This window comes from Pelodiscus sinensis, chromosome 30 (assembly GCF_049634645.1).
Source record: "Pelodiscus sinensis isolate JC-2024 chromosome 30, ASM4963464v1, whole genome shotgun sequence".
NCBI lineage: Eukaryota > Metazoa > Chordata > Testudines > Trionychidae > Pelodiscus > Pelodiscus sinensis.
In genome coordinates, this window is record NC_134740.1 from 11,163,219 (window position 1) to 11,181,951 (window position 18,733).

At 49.9% G+C, this 18,733-nt stretch overlaps 2 protein-coding genes across 2 annotated transcripts; one reads left to right on the forward strand and one right to left on the reverse strand.

The window, feature by feature from the left end:
• Positions 1–4,486: 4,486 nt before the first annotated feature.
• Positions 4,487–5,467, forward strand: LOC102445597 (olfactory receptor 14A16-like). The gene has a single exon (XM_025188865.2). The coding sequence runs from the start codon at positions 4,487–4,489 to the stop codon at positions 5,465–5,467; it is 981 nt and encodes a 326-aa protein (XP_025044650.2).
• Positions 5,468–10,631: 5,164 nt separating this feature from the next.
• On the reverse strand, positions 10,632–13,501 carry LOC102445350 (olfactory receptor 14A16-like). The gene is made up of 2 exons (XM_006131450.2): positions 13,462–13,501; positions 10,632–11,623 (listed from the first exon to the last, which is right to left on the reverse strand). The coding sequence occupies exon 2, from the start codon at positions 11,586–11,588 to the stop codon at positions 10,632–10,634; it is 957 nt and encodes a 318-aa protein (XP_006131512.2). The 5' UTR covers positions 11,589–11,623; positions 13,462–13,501.
• Between the last annotated feature and the right edge of the window lie 5,232 nt (positions 13,502–18,733).

An 18,733-nucleotide genomic window follows, 5' to 3' on the forward strand; every position in this document is an offset into this window, starting at 1 on the left:
CCTCAAAAAATATATTTTGGCATTAGAAAAGTTTCAGAAAAGAGCAACTAAAATGATTAGGGGTTTGGAACGGGTCCCATATGAAGAGAGGCTAAAGAGACTGGGACTTTTCAGTTTAGAAAAGAGGAGACTGAGGGGGGCTATGATAGAGGTCTATAAAATCATGAGTGGTGATCACTTGTTTTCATAATATAAGAACTAGAGGACACAGAGGGTATGTCCTGACTACATCCCTTTGTCACTAGAGGGATATAAAGTAGACATACTGACAGTGCAAATGAAGCGGGGATTTAAATCTCCCGCACTTCATTTGAATAAAAATGGCCGCTGCGTTTTGCCGAATCAGCAGTTTGTCCACAAAAAGCGGCTGTCAAGACAGGGATTGGGTGACAAAGAAAATCTTTGTCGGCCAATCCTGTAAACCTGGATGGATCGTTCGTCTGGTTCAGTCTGGCTGCTCTTATGTTCTTGGGGCCGCATCCCATGGCTGAGGAGAGGAGGCGCTTCTGTCAGTCTCTGCCTGGGACCCTACACCTGACTGGGAGGATGGATGACAGCCCCACCTGTCCCAGTGTGACCAAGCCCTGGCTGGGATGATTGAGTTGGGGTTGGTCCTGCTTTGGGCCGGGGGCTGGACTCGATGACTCCTGAGGTCTCTGCCTGCCCTAGGATTCCAGGAACGCAGGAGACCCAACGTCTCTGCTCCCCCAGAGCGGAGTCTGTGGGGTTCAGGGAGGCCCAGGCTGCTCCAGGCCAGCCAGGACTGTCGGGCCACCAGGCTCTGAGCTGCAGCAGATCACATCTCTGCTCCCCACACAGAGTTCATTCTGCAATCTCCTTCATCCCCTTTGGGCTTCAGCCCGGCTCTGTCTGCAGCCAGGGTCCTCCCAGGGCCGCTGCCATCGCAGGGCACGTGGGGCTGTTCCCTCAGGGAGTGAGAGGCGGCGGGAGCATCCTGTCAGGGCGGTTTGCTGCTGGGTGAGATCTCCCCGCCCTGGAGACCGGAGTTGGCTATTTACCCCAGAACAAGCTGGGGCCATGTTGGCAGCTTGTAGCATCCAGGAGCAGGTCAGAGCAGGGAGGGGATTTCTCCTCTTTACTCCATCGCTGCCGGGCCCAGCCTGACTGAGGAGGAGCTGGGAGAAGCTGTCTGTGGGGCGGGTCCCTGCCTGCCAGGAACTGCAGAGACCCAGCGCTCACAAGACATGCTGGAAGTGCAAGGCAAGGCGACCACGCTGGGGCATCACTGGCCGGTCCGTGGCTAGGCAGCGACTGAGAATCCTGGTGGTGAAATAGATTCCAAGCAGGGGACTGTCCGGCAAAGCCCAGCACGGTGAGTGTGTGACTTCCGCTAACTCTGTTTAGGGGCGGCTAGCTGGGGGCCATTTCATACTAGACTCGAGTTCCAAAGGGAACACTGCAGGACTGGTCACAGCGCTCACTCCAGCTTTGAGAGCTTCACGGGGCTGGTATTCTTCTTCCCCCAGCTGAGAACAAGGGACCCTGTTACAGCAATTGTGTGAAACCCAAACTTTTTGATTTGGGAACATCTTCATGTCACCCTTCCGCCAGTCCAAATATGCCAGCCAGTTTTAGTTTAGTGAGAACTGGCTCACGGCAGATATTGTAGAATCCTGACAAATTTTCATTGAACTGAGGGCCAAATTTTTTTTATGTTTTAAATTTTCCAAGACATGTCTTGTGTTTCAAAACATCGAGAAGTTCTGTGGCACCTTAGTTTGAACTAGGGTGGTAGTGTAGACATAACCTTAGAGACTAAGATAGATAGATAGATAGATAGATAGAGGGGGTGTGGGGATGGATGGAGGGGGTGTATGGATGGATGGATGGATGGAGGGGGTGTATGGGGATAGATGGATGGATGGATGGAGGGGGTGTATGGGGATAGATGGATGGATGGATGGAGGGGGTGTATGGATGGATGGATGGATGGAGGGGGTGTATGGGGATAGATGGATGGATGGATGGAGGGGGTGTATGGGGATAGATAGATAGATTCCTGAGCTTCCAGGGGTAAAAGCTATTTAATCCGTGGAAGTGGTTTTTGTCCAAGAAAGTTCATGAATTTATATCTATATATTTATTAGTCTCTTAAGTGCCACAGGACCACACATCATTTTTAAAGTTACAGATGAACACAGCTGCCCCTCTGAAGCTTGTGTTTCAAGAATCATGCATTTCCCGGGGAAATGTCTTCAGCTAAAACCCGTGAATTCTTCTGAAATAATTTGCATACGATTCCCCCACACTGGGAGCTAGCTTGAAACCGGGTTGGAAACGTTCATCTTGTCCAATAATTCTGAAATCTGAACCCACTTGATCTATGGGACCCCCATTGGATGGTAAAACTGACTGGAAAAGAGCGACTGGAAGACCCCTGCCGCAGCCCGTGTCTCTTAGCCCATCCTGCAGACACAGAGGAGCTCGGTGGGTTTAGCATTGACATCTCTTGCTTTCACCCCATCTCCTTTGTTCCACCCTGCCGCTGGCTACACACACACTGTGGATGAGGCACCAGGCAGACACGTACCAACAGGAAAGAGTGGTTCCGTGGCAACTCGGAGACTAACCACAATATAGAGATGGGGTCATGATCTTGCGTGGGCAAAACCCGGTTCCTCAGGTGAATGGGAGTGGAAATGAGAGAAGCCAAGAGCTCTATAGAATAGCAGAAGCAGTCCTTGTCCACTGTAGGACCCGTGTCAATGAGGCTAATTAAGTGGGCTGGATGTGTCCCATACATGGCATTTGATGCGGCAGGAGGCTGTGCAATGCATCAACCAGGTAATGTCCAGGCCAGGGTAGTGATCTCAAATCTGTCGATAAATTCCAGTTCTGTAGAGTCTCTCTGTACTTGGCTGGTGACATTCCTTTTTAGAAGAAGGGCGAATTTTAAATCCAGGATTGAGTGCCCAGGCAGGTTAAAATGCTCCCCCACAGGTTTATGTGCGTTACTGTTTCTGATGTCTGACGTGTGTCCATGTCTCCTTTGTGGCAGAGACTGGTCTGGCCAATGCACACGGCCGAGGGGCATTGCCGGCACTTGCTGGCATAGATCACATTGGCGAATGTGCAGTTGTCTGCATCCCTGATGTGGTAGCTGACATGGTGAGGACCATGATGGGGTCACTTGTGTAGATGTGTGGACAGAGTCGGCAATGCGCTTTATTGCAGGGCTGGGCTCCTGGGTGAGTAGAATGGGGGTGTGCTGTGCAGTTGCTGGATTGAATTTTTTTCAGGTTGAGGGCTGCCTGCAGGCGAGGACTGGCCTGTCCCCAAGGCCTGTGGGAGGAGAGGGGGGCTGGTTTACCAGGTCAGGTTGCAGATTGTCAATGATGCGCTGGAGGGGTGTGAGCTGGAGGCTCTGTCGGGGATGACCAGAGATGTTCTGTTCTGTTCCTCGTTGGGCCTGTCCTCAGACCCACGGCCCTGCACAGGCAGGCAGCGGCTGAGGTAAATGACGCAGCAGAGAGGTCACCGAGTGGTGTTACTAGCTCGTGTGACCAGAGGTCCTGGTGCCGAAGGCATCCTTAGGGCTTAACCCCGTCCTGCCCGCACTGTAGCCAAGGAACAGGAGCTGGCTGGGTAATCTCAGTGGCCAGCAGCAACCTGGAGCTGTGACCTGCCTTTTATCACCATCACATCAGGAAGGGACAAGAGGCATCCAGCCATCGGGGAAGGGTGGTGTGTGGAGGAGAAAAGATGAGCTCTGCCCCATCATCCTTTCTCCCCCCTCCACTTCTCTCCTGTGGCTGGGGCTGCACCCATCCCTTTCCTCCCAAAAGCCACTACAGGCCACATTCTGGTGACACACCTGTCAGGAATTTGGGGTGATCTTGCACCCCCCACACACTCTCCCACATGTGGCCCCAAGAAGATGCTGTGTCAGGTACCAGGAAAATGGGTCAATCCTGGGAGCCCAGCGGGGCGTGGAGGGCAGAGAGGGGCAGCAAAGAAGGGTAGGGTCAGTCACTCATCCCCACATGGGAGAGAGGCGTGCAGGTGTGTGGTGGGTTTTGTTTGAACCCCAAAGCCTTAAACATAAGAAAGTCAATTAGAAGAAGCCAACGACACCATTTGTTCTTTTTAACAGGTGTTCCATCAGCTTGACGTTGGAAAGTTTGTACAATTGGTTGCCATTGAACTCACTGGAATCCCAACAATCTGACCAGGCATCCCGTACTCAGCCTACGGAAATATTGTCACCCTATGATGACCCAAAGCGGTTGCATTGGGATTGAGCTTTGCTCCATCATCTGCTCTGCATTTTATCCAGCCCCATCCTGAGCCCGATCCTCAGATGGTGCAAACAGATGCATCTCGGCAGATTGTCGAGGATCCAGGCCAATTAACACCCATCTGGTAACTCACCACACCTGGGGAATGCAAAAGAGGAGAGCTTGTGTGCCTTTGGGACTCTCACTCTGAGATAGCACCAAGAGGACTCTAATCCCCACCCCTGTCTATGTCCTTCCCTCTTCGCCCATCACACAATGTGCTGAAAAAGAAAATGTCCAACCGAAGCACCGTGACCGAGTTCCTTCTCCTGGGATTCTCTGACGTCCGGGAGCTGCAGATTTTGCACTTTGTGGTTTTTCTATTGATTTATCTAGCAACCCTGGTGGGGAACCTTCTCATCATCTCAGCCATAGCCCTCGACCACCATCTTCACACCCCCATGTACTTCTTCCTGGTGAATCTGTCCATCCTAGACCTCGGCTCCATCTCTGTCACCATCCCCAAATCCATGGTCAACTCACTCCTGGACACCAGGTCTATTTCCTACCCAGCCTGTGTTGCCCAAGTCTTTCTCTTTTTTGTCTTCACTTCAACTGATCTTGCTGTACTCACCGTCATGGCCTATGACCGATATGTCGCCATCTGCCAGCCCCTGCATTACGAACGGGTGATGAACAGGAGAGCCTGTGGTCAAATGGCCGCCAGTGCTTGGCTCGCTGGTATTGTCTACTCTGCCCTGCACACTGGGAACACCTTCACGTTACCCTTCTGCCAGTCCAACGTCATCAACCAGTTCTTCTGTGAAATCCCCCAGCTCCTCAAGCTGGCCTGCTCTGACTTGGACCTCAGTGAAATTGCGCTTATTGGCTTTAGTGTGTTTTTAGGTTTACACTGCTTTGTTTTCATCCTTGTGTCTTATGTTCAGATCTTCAGAGCGGTGCTGAGAATCCCCTCGGAGCAGGGGCGGCACAAAGCCTTCTCCACCTGCCTCCCCCACCTCACAGTCGTCTCCTTGTTACTTTTCACCGGTGTGTTTGCCTACCTGAAACCCCCCTCCAGCTCAGCATCTAATCTGGATCTCGTGGTGGGTGTTCTCTACGCCGTGGTGCCTCCCATGCTGAATCCAGTCATCTACAGCATGAGGAACAAGGAGATCAAGGCTGCCTTGAAGAAACTGATGGGGTGGAGGTTAATCTTCAGGAAGTGACACATCCTTCAGTGCTTGTGATTGCAGCCTCAGCTTCTTTATGCAATGTGGTCTAGCGCCGCTGAACTTAGATGGATTAATTTAGAATTAGACCCATGTAAATGGGAGCAGATTGCGCTCCTCATTCACCCCCATCTAGATACACACCTGTTCCTCTTTCACAAGGATTTAATATCACAGTTGCACAACATGAGTCAACAGGGTGCCCTTGTCTTCAAGAAACCCAATGGCATATTAGGGTGAATTAGAAGGAGCATTGCCAGCAGATCCAGGGAAGTGACTATTCCCCTTTATTCAGCACTGGGGAGGCCACATCTGGAGTAGTGTGTCCAGTTCTGGGGCCCCCACTACAGAAAGGATGTGGGCACCCTGGAGAAAGCCCAGAAATGAAAAAAATTCTGGGGCGGGAGGACATGACTTCTGAGGAGAGGCTGGGAGATTTGAGCTTTTTTAGTCCACAGAAGAGCAGAGTGAGGGGGGATTTGATAGCAGCCTTCAACTTCCTTCAGGGGGGTTCCAAAGAGACTGGCGAGAGGCTGATCTCAGTGGTGACAGATGGCAGAACAAGGATCAATGGTCTCAAGTTGCAGTGGGGGAGGTCTAGGTTGGATATTAAGAAAAACCATTTCCCAAGGAGAGTGGGGAAGCACTAGGATGGGATTCCTAGTGAGTGGGTGGAATCTCCATCCCTAGAGGTGTTTAATTTCCGGCTTGACAGAGCCCTGACTGGGACATTTGATTTGGGGTTGGTCCTGCTTTGTGCCGGGGCTGGACTTGATTACTCCTGAGGTCTCCTCCTACCCTAGAATTCTAAGAATCTACGATTTTGCACAATAGATCACCAGCCGCAGCTAAGTCACTAGTTGTCTTCGTGAAATCTCGGCCTCTTCTCTTTTTTGGAATAAAATTGTGGTTGCAGTATGAGAAGTTTTGCTTCTGTATTTGCCTTTTCCTGTTGGTGTATGTCCCTTCGCTGACTTGTTTCTTTGATCCAATGAGATTTCTGTGGTAGGAATTTGGGGGTATCTGTTTATTTTGTCATCTATCCAAGATCTCTCTGAGAGACGGGAGGTTTTCCTTTCCCAGCAATAAAGGATTAAAAAGGGTCTGGTTGAGTTCCATTTTAAATTATTAGTTTAATATGGGTGTGACTTTATTTAATCTATTGGCAGATGTCCATGGAGTTCTTTGGATCCTTCACTGTGGTAATGTTGTTGTTGTTGTTTAATTCAAATGAAAATGTACATCCCTTATTTAAATGAGGGAGTTGGGGGGGGCTGGGAGTCTGGCAGAAAGTGGAAGCTGTGGGGGGCTCAGGGCAGAGTGTGGGGTTCTTAGAGCTGGGAGCGCAGGGTGCGGGAGTCAAGATAAGTGTTGAGGTGCAGGATTCAGGTTGGGGTGGAGGAATCAGGGAAGGCTTTGGGGAGGGCGCAGCAGGGGCAGGGGCTGTGGAAGAAAACAAGCCTTCACTCTGCGTTGTGTTTAAGCAACAAGTAGCCAGAGGCAGTTTTATTACGAGCTGCAGCAAGGGAAAAACTGGTTAGGACGGGGGGGAGCCCCCCTTCCGAGGCAGATCTTCGAATACAAGCAATTATGAAGCAGTTTCTATACTGTCTATTAGATATAATAACAATAACAATTAGTCTCCTTCCCATTACAAACACCAATGGCTAACAGTTATTTAGTTCCACCCAGATGCTCCTTATCCCAAGGTCCCTGCCAGAGTCAGCGTTCTATCCGTATCTCCGTATGGAGGCGAGAGGCAAAGGCAGCGTCTAATTACAGATCTCGCGTTGTCAGGCCACAGACTTAGCCTGACTCTTGCTCTCTTGTTAACAAGACCAAGATGGCTGCACACAAATTCCCTTATTCTCTTTTCCTGCCTCCACAGAGCAGTGGTGCAGGAGTGAGGGCTGGGGGCTCGGAGGTGTGGGGGGGGCTTAAGGCAGGGCTGGAAGGTTCGAGTGAAGGCAGGGGTTAGACGGCTCAGGGGATGGGATAGGGTGCAGAGCTTAGGAGAGGGGATGGGGTGCAGGGCTCAGGGCAGGGCTATCAAGAAGGGTGGGAGGTTTGGGGGGCTTACCAGGGCTGACCGTAGTTGGTGAGGGTTGTGCTGTTCTGGAGACAGCTCCTTCCAGGGGCTACAGCTGCACGGCCTTGGTGCTGTCTCCCCCCTGGGCAGTGCCGTCCCCACCAGCGTTGCCCCACAGGGGGTGCCACCAGCAGGGTAGTGCAGCCCCAACCCCCCCCCAAACACACTCCTGTCCTGAGTCCCCCCCACCTCTCAGCCCACTGCCCTGAGCCTCCCGTTCCCTGCCCCCCTGGGGTCATTCTCCAGTGTATCTGTCCCAGCTATCAACCCCCTCCCTTTCCCTGTTGTGGAACACACTCAGTTTCCAGGCACATCCCATTGTCCTGGCACAACCAAACCACATTTGGGATGCAGCTTCCTCTTCCCCTAACTCAGAGCAAGGTCAGGGAAGGTGGGCCACGGTTCCCAGCCTCTCCTCGGGGGGGGGGTCCCCTCGCGGGAGAGGGGGTTGGGGCATGCTTCCTGGCCTGAGGGTCTCCTGGGGAGAGAGGTTACGGTGGCAAGGCCAGTACGCAGGGTTTCCAGCAGGACCAGTGGGTGGGGTGCTCCCCCCGGCCTCCAGCACAATTTGGAGCAGTGGGGCTCCAGTGGCTGGAAACGTGGAAATCTTGATCCCTTGCTGGTGTGGCCACCCGCTGTGCTCACTCTGCAGTATCGCTGTCCCCCATGCTTGCTGGCCTCAGTGCTTTCCCTGCAGTATCGCTGTTCCTTTGATCAACCCCCCTGCTTTTCCATGTGATAGAACACAATCCTATTCCAGGCACTTCTCATTGTCTTGGCACAACCCCACCCCGACCTTGCTTTCAGCTAGGAAAAGAGGAAGCTGCCTCCCAAATTTGATTTGGTTGTGCGAGGACAGTGGGATGTACCAGGCATCAGATTGTAAAAACTTTAAAAAACCAACAAATAGTCCTGCAGCACCTTAGAGACTATCAAAAAATGTCCAGGAGGCCCCCGAGATGCGACCACTCGAGTTTTGACCCTCCGCACTTATAACTATTTTTGTAAGTATAGAAGGGGCTGGAAAACCCTGTATTTACAATGGCGCATGGCATCTATTGTCAATGCGGGTTCGAGTTATGAAGCCCCCGACTAGCGACGCTTCCTCCAGAACCAATAGCGTTGGAAGTCGGGGGCCGTCTGTAGATGGCATCATGAACTTTCATGGGCACAAACCTCTTCTTCACATAATAGACTTTAGGGTGTCCAAGTTCCAAATATATTAGGGTACATCTACACTAGCTTGTTAGTTAGAGCTAGGTAGGGTAATGAAGGCAAGCGGAGTTGCAAATGAAGCCCGGGATTTAAATATCCTGGGCTTCATTTGCATGTTCCTGGGCGCCGGCATTTTTAAATCCCCCTTAGTCCGAACTCTGTGCCCGCGGCTACACGCGGCACGGAGTAGGTAGTTAGAATTAAAGATCCTAATTCGAACTACCATTATGCCTCATGGAATGAGAAGTAACAGTAGTTCAAATTAGGATCTTTAATTCGAACTACCTACTCCGTGCCGCCTGTAGCCGCGGGCACAGAGTTTGAACTAAGGGGGATTTAAAAATGTCGGCGCCCGGGAACATGCAAATGAAGCCTGGGATATTTAAATCTCGGGCTTCATTTGTAACTCCGCTTGCCTTCATTACCCTACCTAGGTCAAACTAACGAGCTAGTGTAGATATACCCTTGCAGAGAAAGAGAGGGGATGGGGAGGGAAAGAACAGGAGGAAAAATGGAAGAAGACTACTCAGTTAGATTGTCCATGTTAAATGAAGCTGATAGAGAGGGTTCTAATTAGTCTTAAGTACCTGGTGTTTGGCTTTTTATGTCATTAGAATCATGGATTCATAGAGATGGAAGAGACCTCAGGAGGTCGTGAAGTCCAGCCCCCTGCCCATTAGGATGTGGAATGTAGTGGGTAATCCAGTTTAGGTCTTTGTTTAAACCTCTGTTGTAGGAATCAAACTTGGAAATGAAATTAAGTTCTGTAGCTTCTCTTTCAGGATGGTTTGAGATCCATTAGCGGGTGCCCAGGCAAGTTAAAATGGTTCCCAACAGGTTTCTGTGTGTGCCTTGATGGCACATGTCATATTAGTGTCTGTGCCGTTGTATGAGCTTCTGATGTGATGGCTTAAGTGGATAGGTCCTGGGATGATGTGGCTTGTGCACATGTGTGGACAGAGTTGGCACCGGAGTGGATTGCAGGGCTGGGTACTGGGGTGGGTATGATGGAGATGTGCTGTGTGGTTGCTGGAAAGAATTTTAGTTTTAAGAATGCTTGATTTTATTTTAGGTTAAAGAATGCTTGATCTAGATCCTGTAGGTGTTTATCTCTGTCTGTACAATTGGAGCAAACCCAGTTGCATCTTAGGGCCAGGTTTGTATGTTACCTAAGAGTAACCTGTGAACCGGGCAGCTCTGTACAGGACAAAATACTAACCATGCTGCCTGAGTAAACACTAACCATCTCCCCAGACAACCCCACCTTGAAAACACACGGATGGAAGCAACAAACCAACCAACAGCCTACTTGTTCAAAAAAATTACCCACTGAAATATGAAGCAGAAGCAAAAATCAAATGTCTACTGCACAGATACTGCATTTCTTTGCTTCAGCATCCAGGAGATCCACTAAGACTTTGTTACGGATACAGATTTTCTATCCAAGGTTCTCAGATAGCATGGGATTGGGATGCGTTATAGCATCCTGAAGTAGGTAGGTAGGTAGATAGATAGATAGATAGAGGGGGTGTGTGGGGATAGATAGAGGGGGTGTGTGGGGATAGATAGATAGATAGATAGATAGATAGATAGATAGATAGATAGATAGAGGGGGTGTGTGGGGATAGATAGATAGATAGATAGATAGATATGGGGTGTGTGGGGATGGATAGATAGATAGATTTTGTTATTATTTACAGTGGTATACATTTACGGTTGCTCCTTTGACTTGATCAGTGTTTCCATTTTGCCACTGCAAATACACCTTTGTGCATAACAAGATGGCAAACCCTGCTCTCATGCAGACATTACTCTCCTCATTTCATTTATACAAAAAGAAATGGGATGAAATTAAAATCAGAGGTGAAACACAGACATTTTCTGTGCCAGGGATAACCTCCTTCCAATCAATTTCAGCAGGGCAGCTTTGATCTCCTTATTCCTCATGCTGTAGATGACGGGGTTCAGCACAGGAGGCACTACAGAATAGAAAATGTCTACTATGAGGTCCAGGAGGGATGTGGTGCTGGAGGTGGGTTTCAGGTAGGCAAAGGCACCAGTTAAAATAAACAAAGAGACCACAGAGATGTGGGGGAGGCAGGTGGAGAAGGCTTTGTGCCGGCCCTGCTCCGAGGGGATTCTCAGCACCGCTCTGAAGATATGAACATACGACACAACAATAAAAACAAAGCAACTGACGACTAAGCAGGCACTAAAGATAATAACCCCATTTTCACTGCGGTTGGAGTCAGGGCAGGCCAGTTTGAGGAGCTGGGGGATACCACAGAAGAACTGATCCACCACGTGGCCTCCACAGAAGGAGACGGCAAACGTGTTCCCGGTGTGCAGGGCAGAGTAGAGCAAACTAGTGACCCAGGCGCTGGTGGCCATATGGACACAGGCTCTCCAGTTCATGATTCTCTCATAGTGCAGCGGGTGGCAGATGGCCACATACCGGTCATAGGCCATGATTGTCAGTATGCCTAAATCAGATGAACAAAAGAACATGAATAGAAAGACTTGGGCGACACAGGCAGGGTAGGAAATCACTCTGGTGTCCATGAGGGAGTTGGCCATGGATTTGGGGATGGTGACGGAGATGGAGCTGAGGTCTAGGATGGACAGGTTCCCCAGAAAGAAGTACATGGGGGTGTGCAGACGATGGTCGAGGGCTATGACTGTGATGATGAGAAGGTTCCCCACCAAGCCCACCAGATATATCACCAGAAACAGCACAAAGTGCAAAATCTGCAGCTCCTGGACGTCAGAGAAGCCCAGGAGCAGGAACTCGGCCATGTTGGTTTGGTTGGGCATTTCCTTCCTCAGTACGTCCTGTGAGGCCTGCAGAGGGAAGGAGATGGGGAGGGTCAGGGTTCAAATGTCAGAGGAAGCAACCCTGACTCTCGGCTCACTAAAATTTCACGTCTCAATGTTAATCCCGCACAAGAAGGGGTCAGTGCCCTGAGCGCAGCCAATCAGACTCTGTGGGAGTCAAGGTGGGAGACGTAAGACCTGTGACATAGGAGAGAGAGAGACAAGATTACCTCCACCAGCCAGCCTCACCCACCTCCTCTCCTTCACGTCCTGGAACTGACAGAGACCAACCACTGCTGACACGGAGACTTCTCGGGTGCATTATCGCACTGGTGTGAACTGGGGTCACTCCCTTAGATTCAGGGGGATTGAATCACTTTACACGACGTGCGGATCTGGCCCAAGGCATCCCTGGATCAAATGCATAAAAGACAAGAACAAATTACAGCCCAAGCCCATAGAGGCAACAGAGGAGAAACTTGAGCAAGAAACTCAAACACTAGAACCCCAAGCAAGATTCCCACGTTCTCGGGTAATATGGCAGACTCTCTGCGCATCACAAATCCCAGATTGACTCATCTGATTTCTTTTGGCCCAATCCTCTAATTTGTCTAGGTTACTCTGGACCCTATCCCTACCTTCCAGCATATCTACCTCTCCCCCAAGCTTAGTGTCATCGGCCAACTTGCTGAAGGTGCAATCCATCCCCTCATCCAGGTCATTAATAAAGATATTGAACAAAACTGGCCCTGAAACCGAACCCTGGGGCACTCCGCTAGAAACCAACTGCCAACCTGACATCGAGCCATTGATCATTACCCATTGGGCCCGACAATCTAGCCAGCTTTCTATCCATCTTACAGTCCATTTATCCAATCCATACTTCCTTACCTTGCCGGCAAGAATACTGTGGGAGATCGTATCAAAAGTTTCGCTAAAATCAAGGCATATCATGGCCTCCACAATCCCAACACAACAATTCTACCAAGACGGAGCCCCTCATCCTACAAACAGCAGGCTCTGGACTCAAGCGTGAAACTAAAATGCTAAAATACCGACTCCGCCTGCTCTCCGCTTTCTGCAGAACTCTGACATAAACGAACTCAGGAGCTTGCATGACAGCTCCCATGGAACGGTTCCTCTGTCACGCTGCAGGGACGTCCGGCTGCCTGCTTACGAATTAAGTTAGGACACAAGATTCCACTTCCATCTCTGGGCACCGATGGGCTTGTAACAGGGTGACCATATTTCCCTAGGCTGACTATGGGACTCCTGGTCCAGTTGCTCACATTCCAGTGAGCTCAACAGCAACCAATTGTAAAAGCATTCAAAGTAACATCAAGCTGACCGAATGCCTGTTTACTTGGCTGCATACTTGGCGTCCTTTTATTGACTTTCTGACCTATAAGGCTTGTGTTTAAAGTGTTGAAAGGCAGCTCACACCTCCAGGTTGCTGCTGGCCACCAAGATAACCCAACCACCTCCTCTCCTCTGGCTATAGCGCAGGCAGGACGGGGTTAAGCCCTAAGGACGCTTTCAGCACCAGGACCCGGGGAACCTGGCTACATGGTCGTCAACCCACCAAACCAAGGAAGTGGCTCAGCATGGCAGGGAGCCCTGGGAGTGGAGCAAGGCCATGGGAGTGGGGTGGGAGTGGTTAAAGAGGATGCTAAGTCCCTGCGCTATTTAGGACAAGAAACAATGGGCTTAAATTTCAGCAAGGGAGGTTTAGGTTGGACATTGGAAAAAAACTTCCCAACTGTCAAGGAATAAATTGCCTAAGGAGTTGTGGAATCTCCATCTCTGGAGATATTTAAGAGCAGATTAGACAGACACATGTCAGGGATGGTCTAGATGGTCCTGCCGTTAAGGCAGGGAACTGGACTCAATGACCTTTCGAGGTCCCTTCCAGTTCTAGTGTTCTGTGATTCTGTGATGCTATCAGAGGCTCAGACACCTGCCCATCTTTTAATGATCTAGGCCATCAAGTGCCGGCAATGCCTCTCTGCCATGTTTGCCAAACTGGCCAGTTTCTGTGACAAAGGAGAAAGGGCACAAATCAGACTTCAGGAATGGGAACACAAATAAACCTGTTGGGGAACATTATAACTGGCCCGGTCAAACAATTATGGATTTAAAAGTCACCATTCCTGTACAAGGCAATGTCACCAGCCAGTTACAGAGAGGCTCTGTTTATTTACTGGAATACATCTACCGATGTGACACCTTTACCCCAGGCTTGAACAAAGACATTAATTGATGGGCGTGTTACAAAGCTAATATCTCCTGCCTTTAACAATCGCATTTCTACATCAAAAGCCATGTATGGGACACATCCAACCCACTTAATTAGCCTCATTAACAGGGGTCCTACCATGGACAGGAACTCTTGGGTATTGTTATTCCACTCTCATTCACCTGAGGAAGTGGGTTTTGCCCACGAAAGCTCATGACCCCATCTCTGTATTTTGGTTAGTCTCTGAGGTGCCACGGAACCACTCATTGCCACTTGTAATGTGTGTATTCGGTGCCCCATTCACAGCTTGTGTGTGTAGCCAGCGGCAGGGTGGAACAAAGCAGATGGGGCTAAAGTAAGAGATGTCAATTCAAAACCCACCGAGCTCCGCCATGTCCGCGGGCCGGGCTAAGAGAGAGGAGCTGTGGCCGGGGGCTTCCATTCACTCTTCTCCAGTCAACACACCAGGATGTTTAACACCTGCACTGCCCACTTTGCTGCTTGCTCAGTTTTACCATCCAGGGGTGTCCCTTTGAAAGGGCAATACTCCCGGTTGCATAGTGTGATGGGGTTCCGATATCAGAACTATTGGACAGGATGAACGTTCCCTCCCTGGCTTCACCCTAACTTTCCAGTTTGGGGGATCACGTTCACATTATTTCAAAGGAATTCTTGGGTTTTAGTGGAAGACATTTCCCTGGGAAATGCCTGATTCTTGAAACACAAGTTTCCGAGGGGCTGTCGTGTTCCTCTGTAACTTCAGAAACAACGTGTGGTCCTGTGGCACCTAGGAGACTAACAAATATATAGATATAGATATAGATATAGATATAGATATAGAATCTATCTATCTATCTATCTATCTATCTATCTATCTATCTATCTATCTATCTATCTATCCCCATACACCCCCTCTATCTATCTATCAGATAGATAGATAGATCTATCTATCTATCTATCTATCTAATCTACCTTAGTGTCTAAGGTGACACAGGACTACTTGTTTTTTAGAAACACAAGATATGGCTTGGAAAATTCAAAACATTTTTTCCTCGGTTCAATTATTATTCAGGATTCCACAATTTATCTGCCATGGACCAGTTCTCACTGAACTAAAACTGGCTGGTGCCATTGGACCGGTAGAAGGGTGACATGAAGTTGTTCCCAAATAAAAAAGTTTGGGTTTCACAAAATTGCTGTGAAAAGGCCCCTTGTTCTCTGCTGGGAGAAGAAAAATAAAAATGTCTGAGCAGCTCTAAATGTTTGAGTGAACGATGTGAAAAGTCCTGCAGAGTTCCCTTGGTAACTCAAGTCTAGTTTTAAATATGAACACCTAAGCAGGTTTAACTCACCGTGCTGGGCTTTGCCAGATGGTTCCCAGCCTGTGAGGTTCTTCACCACCAGGATTTTCCGTCATTGCTTAGGTACGTACCTGCCAGCGATGCCCCATCTCTGTTCGATTTGCCTTGCCCCTCCAGCGTGTCTGGTGAGTTTCTGTATCTCTCTGCAGTTCCTGGCAGCCAGGCATCTGCTGCACAGACGGCCACTCAGTGCTTCCCACCTCAGGCAGGCTTCTCCGAGAGGCGAGGGAGTAAAGAGGAGAGATCCCCTCCCTGCTCTGAAACTGTTCCCGGCCGGCGCATGCAGCAATCAAGGGGACCAACTTATTCTGGGGCTAAATACCTTTCTTCAGTCTCCAGGGCAGGGAGATCTCACCCCAGCCGCAAACCGCCTGCCAAGCTGCTCCCGCCGCCCCTCAACCCCGGAGGGGAACAGCCCCATGTGCCCGGCCATGGCAGTGGCCCTGGAAGGACCCTGGCGACAGACAGAGCCGGGCTGAAGCCCAAAGGGGAGTGAAGGAGATTGCAAAATAAACTCTGTGTGGGGAGCACAGGTGTGACAAGCTGCAGCTCAGAGCCCAGTGGCCTGACAGCCCCAGCTGGCTTGGAGCAGCCTGGTCCTTCCTGAACCCCACAGATGTTGGGGCTCCTGCATTCCTGGAAGAGATCTCAGGAGTCACCAAGTCCAGCCCCCTGCCCAAAGCAGGACCAACCCCAACTCAGTCATCCCATCCAGGGCTAGGTGCAGCCGGGACTTAAATCCTTCCTTTGCGGGGATGCACCAGCAGCTTTTGGGATACAGCCCCCAGAGGACCCAACAGGTTGGCCTGGGTGTTAGATAATGGTCACTAAGAAGCAGTCGAAGATAAATGCTGTGTCCTAAATGGGTGTCAACTGATCCGGTTCCATTGAGTTCTGGGATTCACCCTTTGATTTCATTGGAGCTGTTTGGATTTCCATTACCTGGGAATCTGGCCCTAAGCCTCCCCAAGGACCTCTGTCAGCTTTCTCCAGATGGGGTAACCTCTCCTCTCTGACGCGACTGCTGATTTACACCACCTATGCTTTTTGCCCTTGGAGGCCAATGGAGCTACGGCTGGTGTAGACTCACTGGGCATCTGGCCTCATTTACAATAATTCAAATCAATTTTCCCTGCCATTTTCTCAGAGCTGAAGAAGAGGTGGCCGGTTGATGTTGGGACATTGGGGCTGTCTCTACACTGGGCCACTTATTCTGGAAAATCAGCCACTTTTCTGGAATAAGCTGCGAGCTGTCTACACTGGCCCTTGAATTTCCGGAAAAGCAACGATGCTCTACTGTACAAAATCAGCCGCTATTCCGGAAAAACTATTCTGCTCCCGCTCGGGCATAAGTCCTTATTCCGGAACACTGTTCCGGAAAAGGGCCAGTGTAGACAGCCCAGTAGTCTTTTCCGGAAAAAAGCCCCTATCGCGGAAATGACGATCGGGGCTCTTTTCTGGAAAAGCGCGTCTACATTGGCCACGGACGCTTTTCCGGAAAAGGGGCTTTTCCGGAAAAGCATCCTGCCAATGTAGACGCTCTTTTTCCGGAAATACTTATAACGAAAACTTTTCTGCTTTAAGCATTTCCGGAAATTCATGCCAGTGTAGACACAGCCTGGGTGAACTTGGATGGGCCATGGAAATGGTCAACATTTGTGTCAGGGAGGAAAGGAAGTTGAGAAGATCTCCTTGGAGAGACAACATGTCCACCATGTCTCTCTCTGCTGATAAAGTCAGTGATCTGACAAAAGTTTGAGAGCCTGCTCTCCAAAGGCATTCCCAGGAGCACAGACATCGACAAAGGGTGGGCAAGGGGCTATTTCAGGATTGAGACCTTAAAGGGGAGGACGAAATTCCCATCCATGGGCTGATCACAAGCCCTTCTTTGACATCATCTCACAATTTGGTTTTGTTCCTCAGAAATTTACGGATTCGTGGAAGCCTGGAGCGTGTGTGGGACAGAGTCAGTTTTGATGACGGTTGGATATTTTTAGCAGGTTCAGTTAATTGACATTAAAGAAAAGATGAAAACACAGGAAGACCAAAATCAAAAGGAATCTTTGCCCTGCAGCAGGAAGAGCAGGTGGACTGCTAGGACCACCGGTCTGATCAATCCCCTCTCCTTTGTGGACTCGGACCCTGGTAGGACTGAATGTCCCTGGGTCACTCTGGGTATGTCTACACTACCACCCTAGTTCGAACTAGGGGGGGTAATGTAGTCATACAGAGTTGCAAATGAAGCCCGGGATTTGAATTTCCCGGGCTTCATTTGCATAAAGCCGGGCGCCGCCATTTTTAAATGTCCGCTAGTGTGGACTCCGTGCCACGCGGCTACACGCGGCATGGACTAGGTAGTTCAGACTAGGCTTCCTACCTAGTGAAACGAGGAGTAACGGTAGTTCGCACTAGGAAGCCTAGTCTGAACTACCTAGTCCGTGCTGCGTGTAGTCGCGCGACACGGAGTCCGCACTAGCGGACATTTAAAAATGGCGGTGCCCAGCTTTATGCAAATGAAGCCCGGGAAATTCAAATCCCGGGCTTCATTTGCAACTCCGGTTGCCTACATTAACCACCCTAGTTCGAACTAGGGTGGTAGCATAGACATACCCTCTCTGTGGCCGACCACAGTTCACTCTTCTATTTTTTGCAATTGTTTAGTTTAACCAGAGCTGTTGGGCTCAACATCGGTACTGGGGGTACCAAATGGCCTGTGATAAACAGAAATGCCGACTACTTGCTTGCATCAACCCTTCTAGTCTCACACTCAGGAAACTATAAAACTTTTTTATTTGACACGTTTTTCATTGTGTTTTGTTTTGTTTGCAAATTATCCTGTCTCAAAAAAAGTTGCTCATTTGAATTATTGCTGTGACCTGGGATGGGAAAATATTTCAATATCTTGAAATGTCTCAGTAGATAGGAAACTCCATTTCTAACCACTGCTACAGGGCAATCAGTCTCCTTTCAATAATTCACTAAAACATTCACTACAATCACTACAATGGGAAGTGCCAGGAATGGGACTGGTTTCCAGAACATGGAAAGGGAGTGGCAGAGAGAGGAGGGACGTGATATTCACAGTCACCACAAGGGGCAGCGAGCACAGGGCACAGCCATACTCCAGACTGACCTCTGGGGGCAGAGACTGGCCATCTGGGGACAGGGCTCTGCAAGGGAGTCTCCCCTTGCCCCCAGAAGTGCTGAGGGGAAACGTCCTCCAACTCCCTGACCATCCAGTCCCCGGCTCCCATCCTCTCTGCTTTCAGCTGCCCATGCCTGTCATGTTATTGGATTGGGAGGAGAGCAGCTGGGTCACTGCTGCACCCGTGGGGGGGGGGTGTTCACCCCGAAAGTGGTACAAAGGGGGCCATGTGAGGGGTCAAACAAAAGCTTACTTTCTTCTGATTCTGTATCTGCTCTTCATATATCTGTATAATTTCTGTGTGTGGAGTTAGGAATCTGTAATCTGTATGGAGACTGGAAGTCTCTCTGAATGTGGTAGAGCATTGGGCAGAGCCCGGCCTATGGACATAATTAGCGAGGCC

What these genes read in the sequence shown, in the direction of transcription:
- LOC102445597 (XM_025188865.2), top strand. Translation starts at nt 4,487, where the DNA reads ATGTCCTTCCCTCTTCGCCCATCACACAATGTGCTGAAAAAGAAAATG.
- LOC102445350 (XM_006131450.2), bottom strand. Translation starts at nt 11,588, where the DNA reads ATGCCCAACCAAACCAACATGGCCGAGTTCCTGCTCCTGGGCTTCTCT.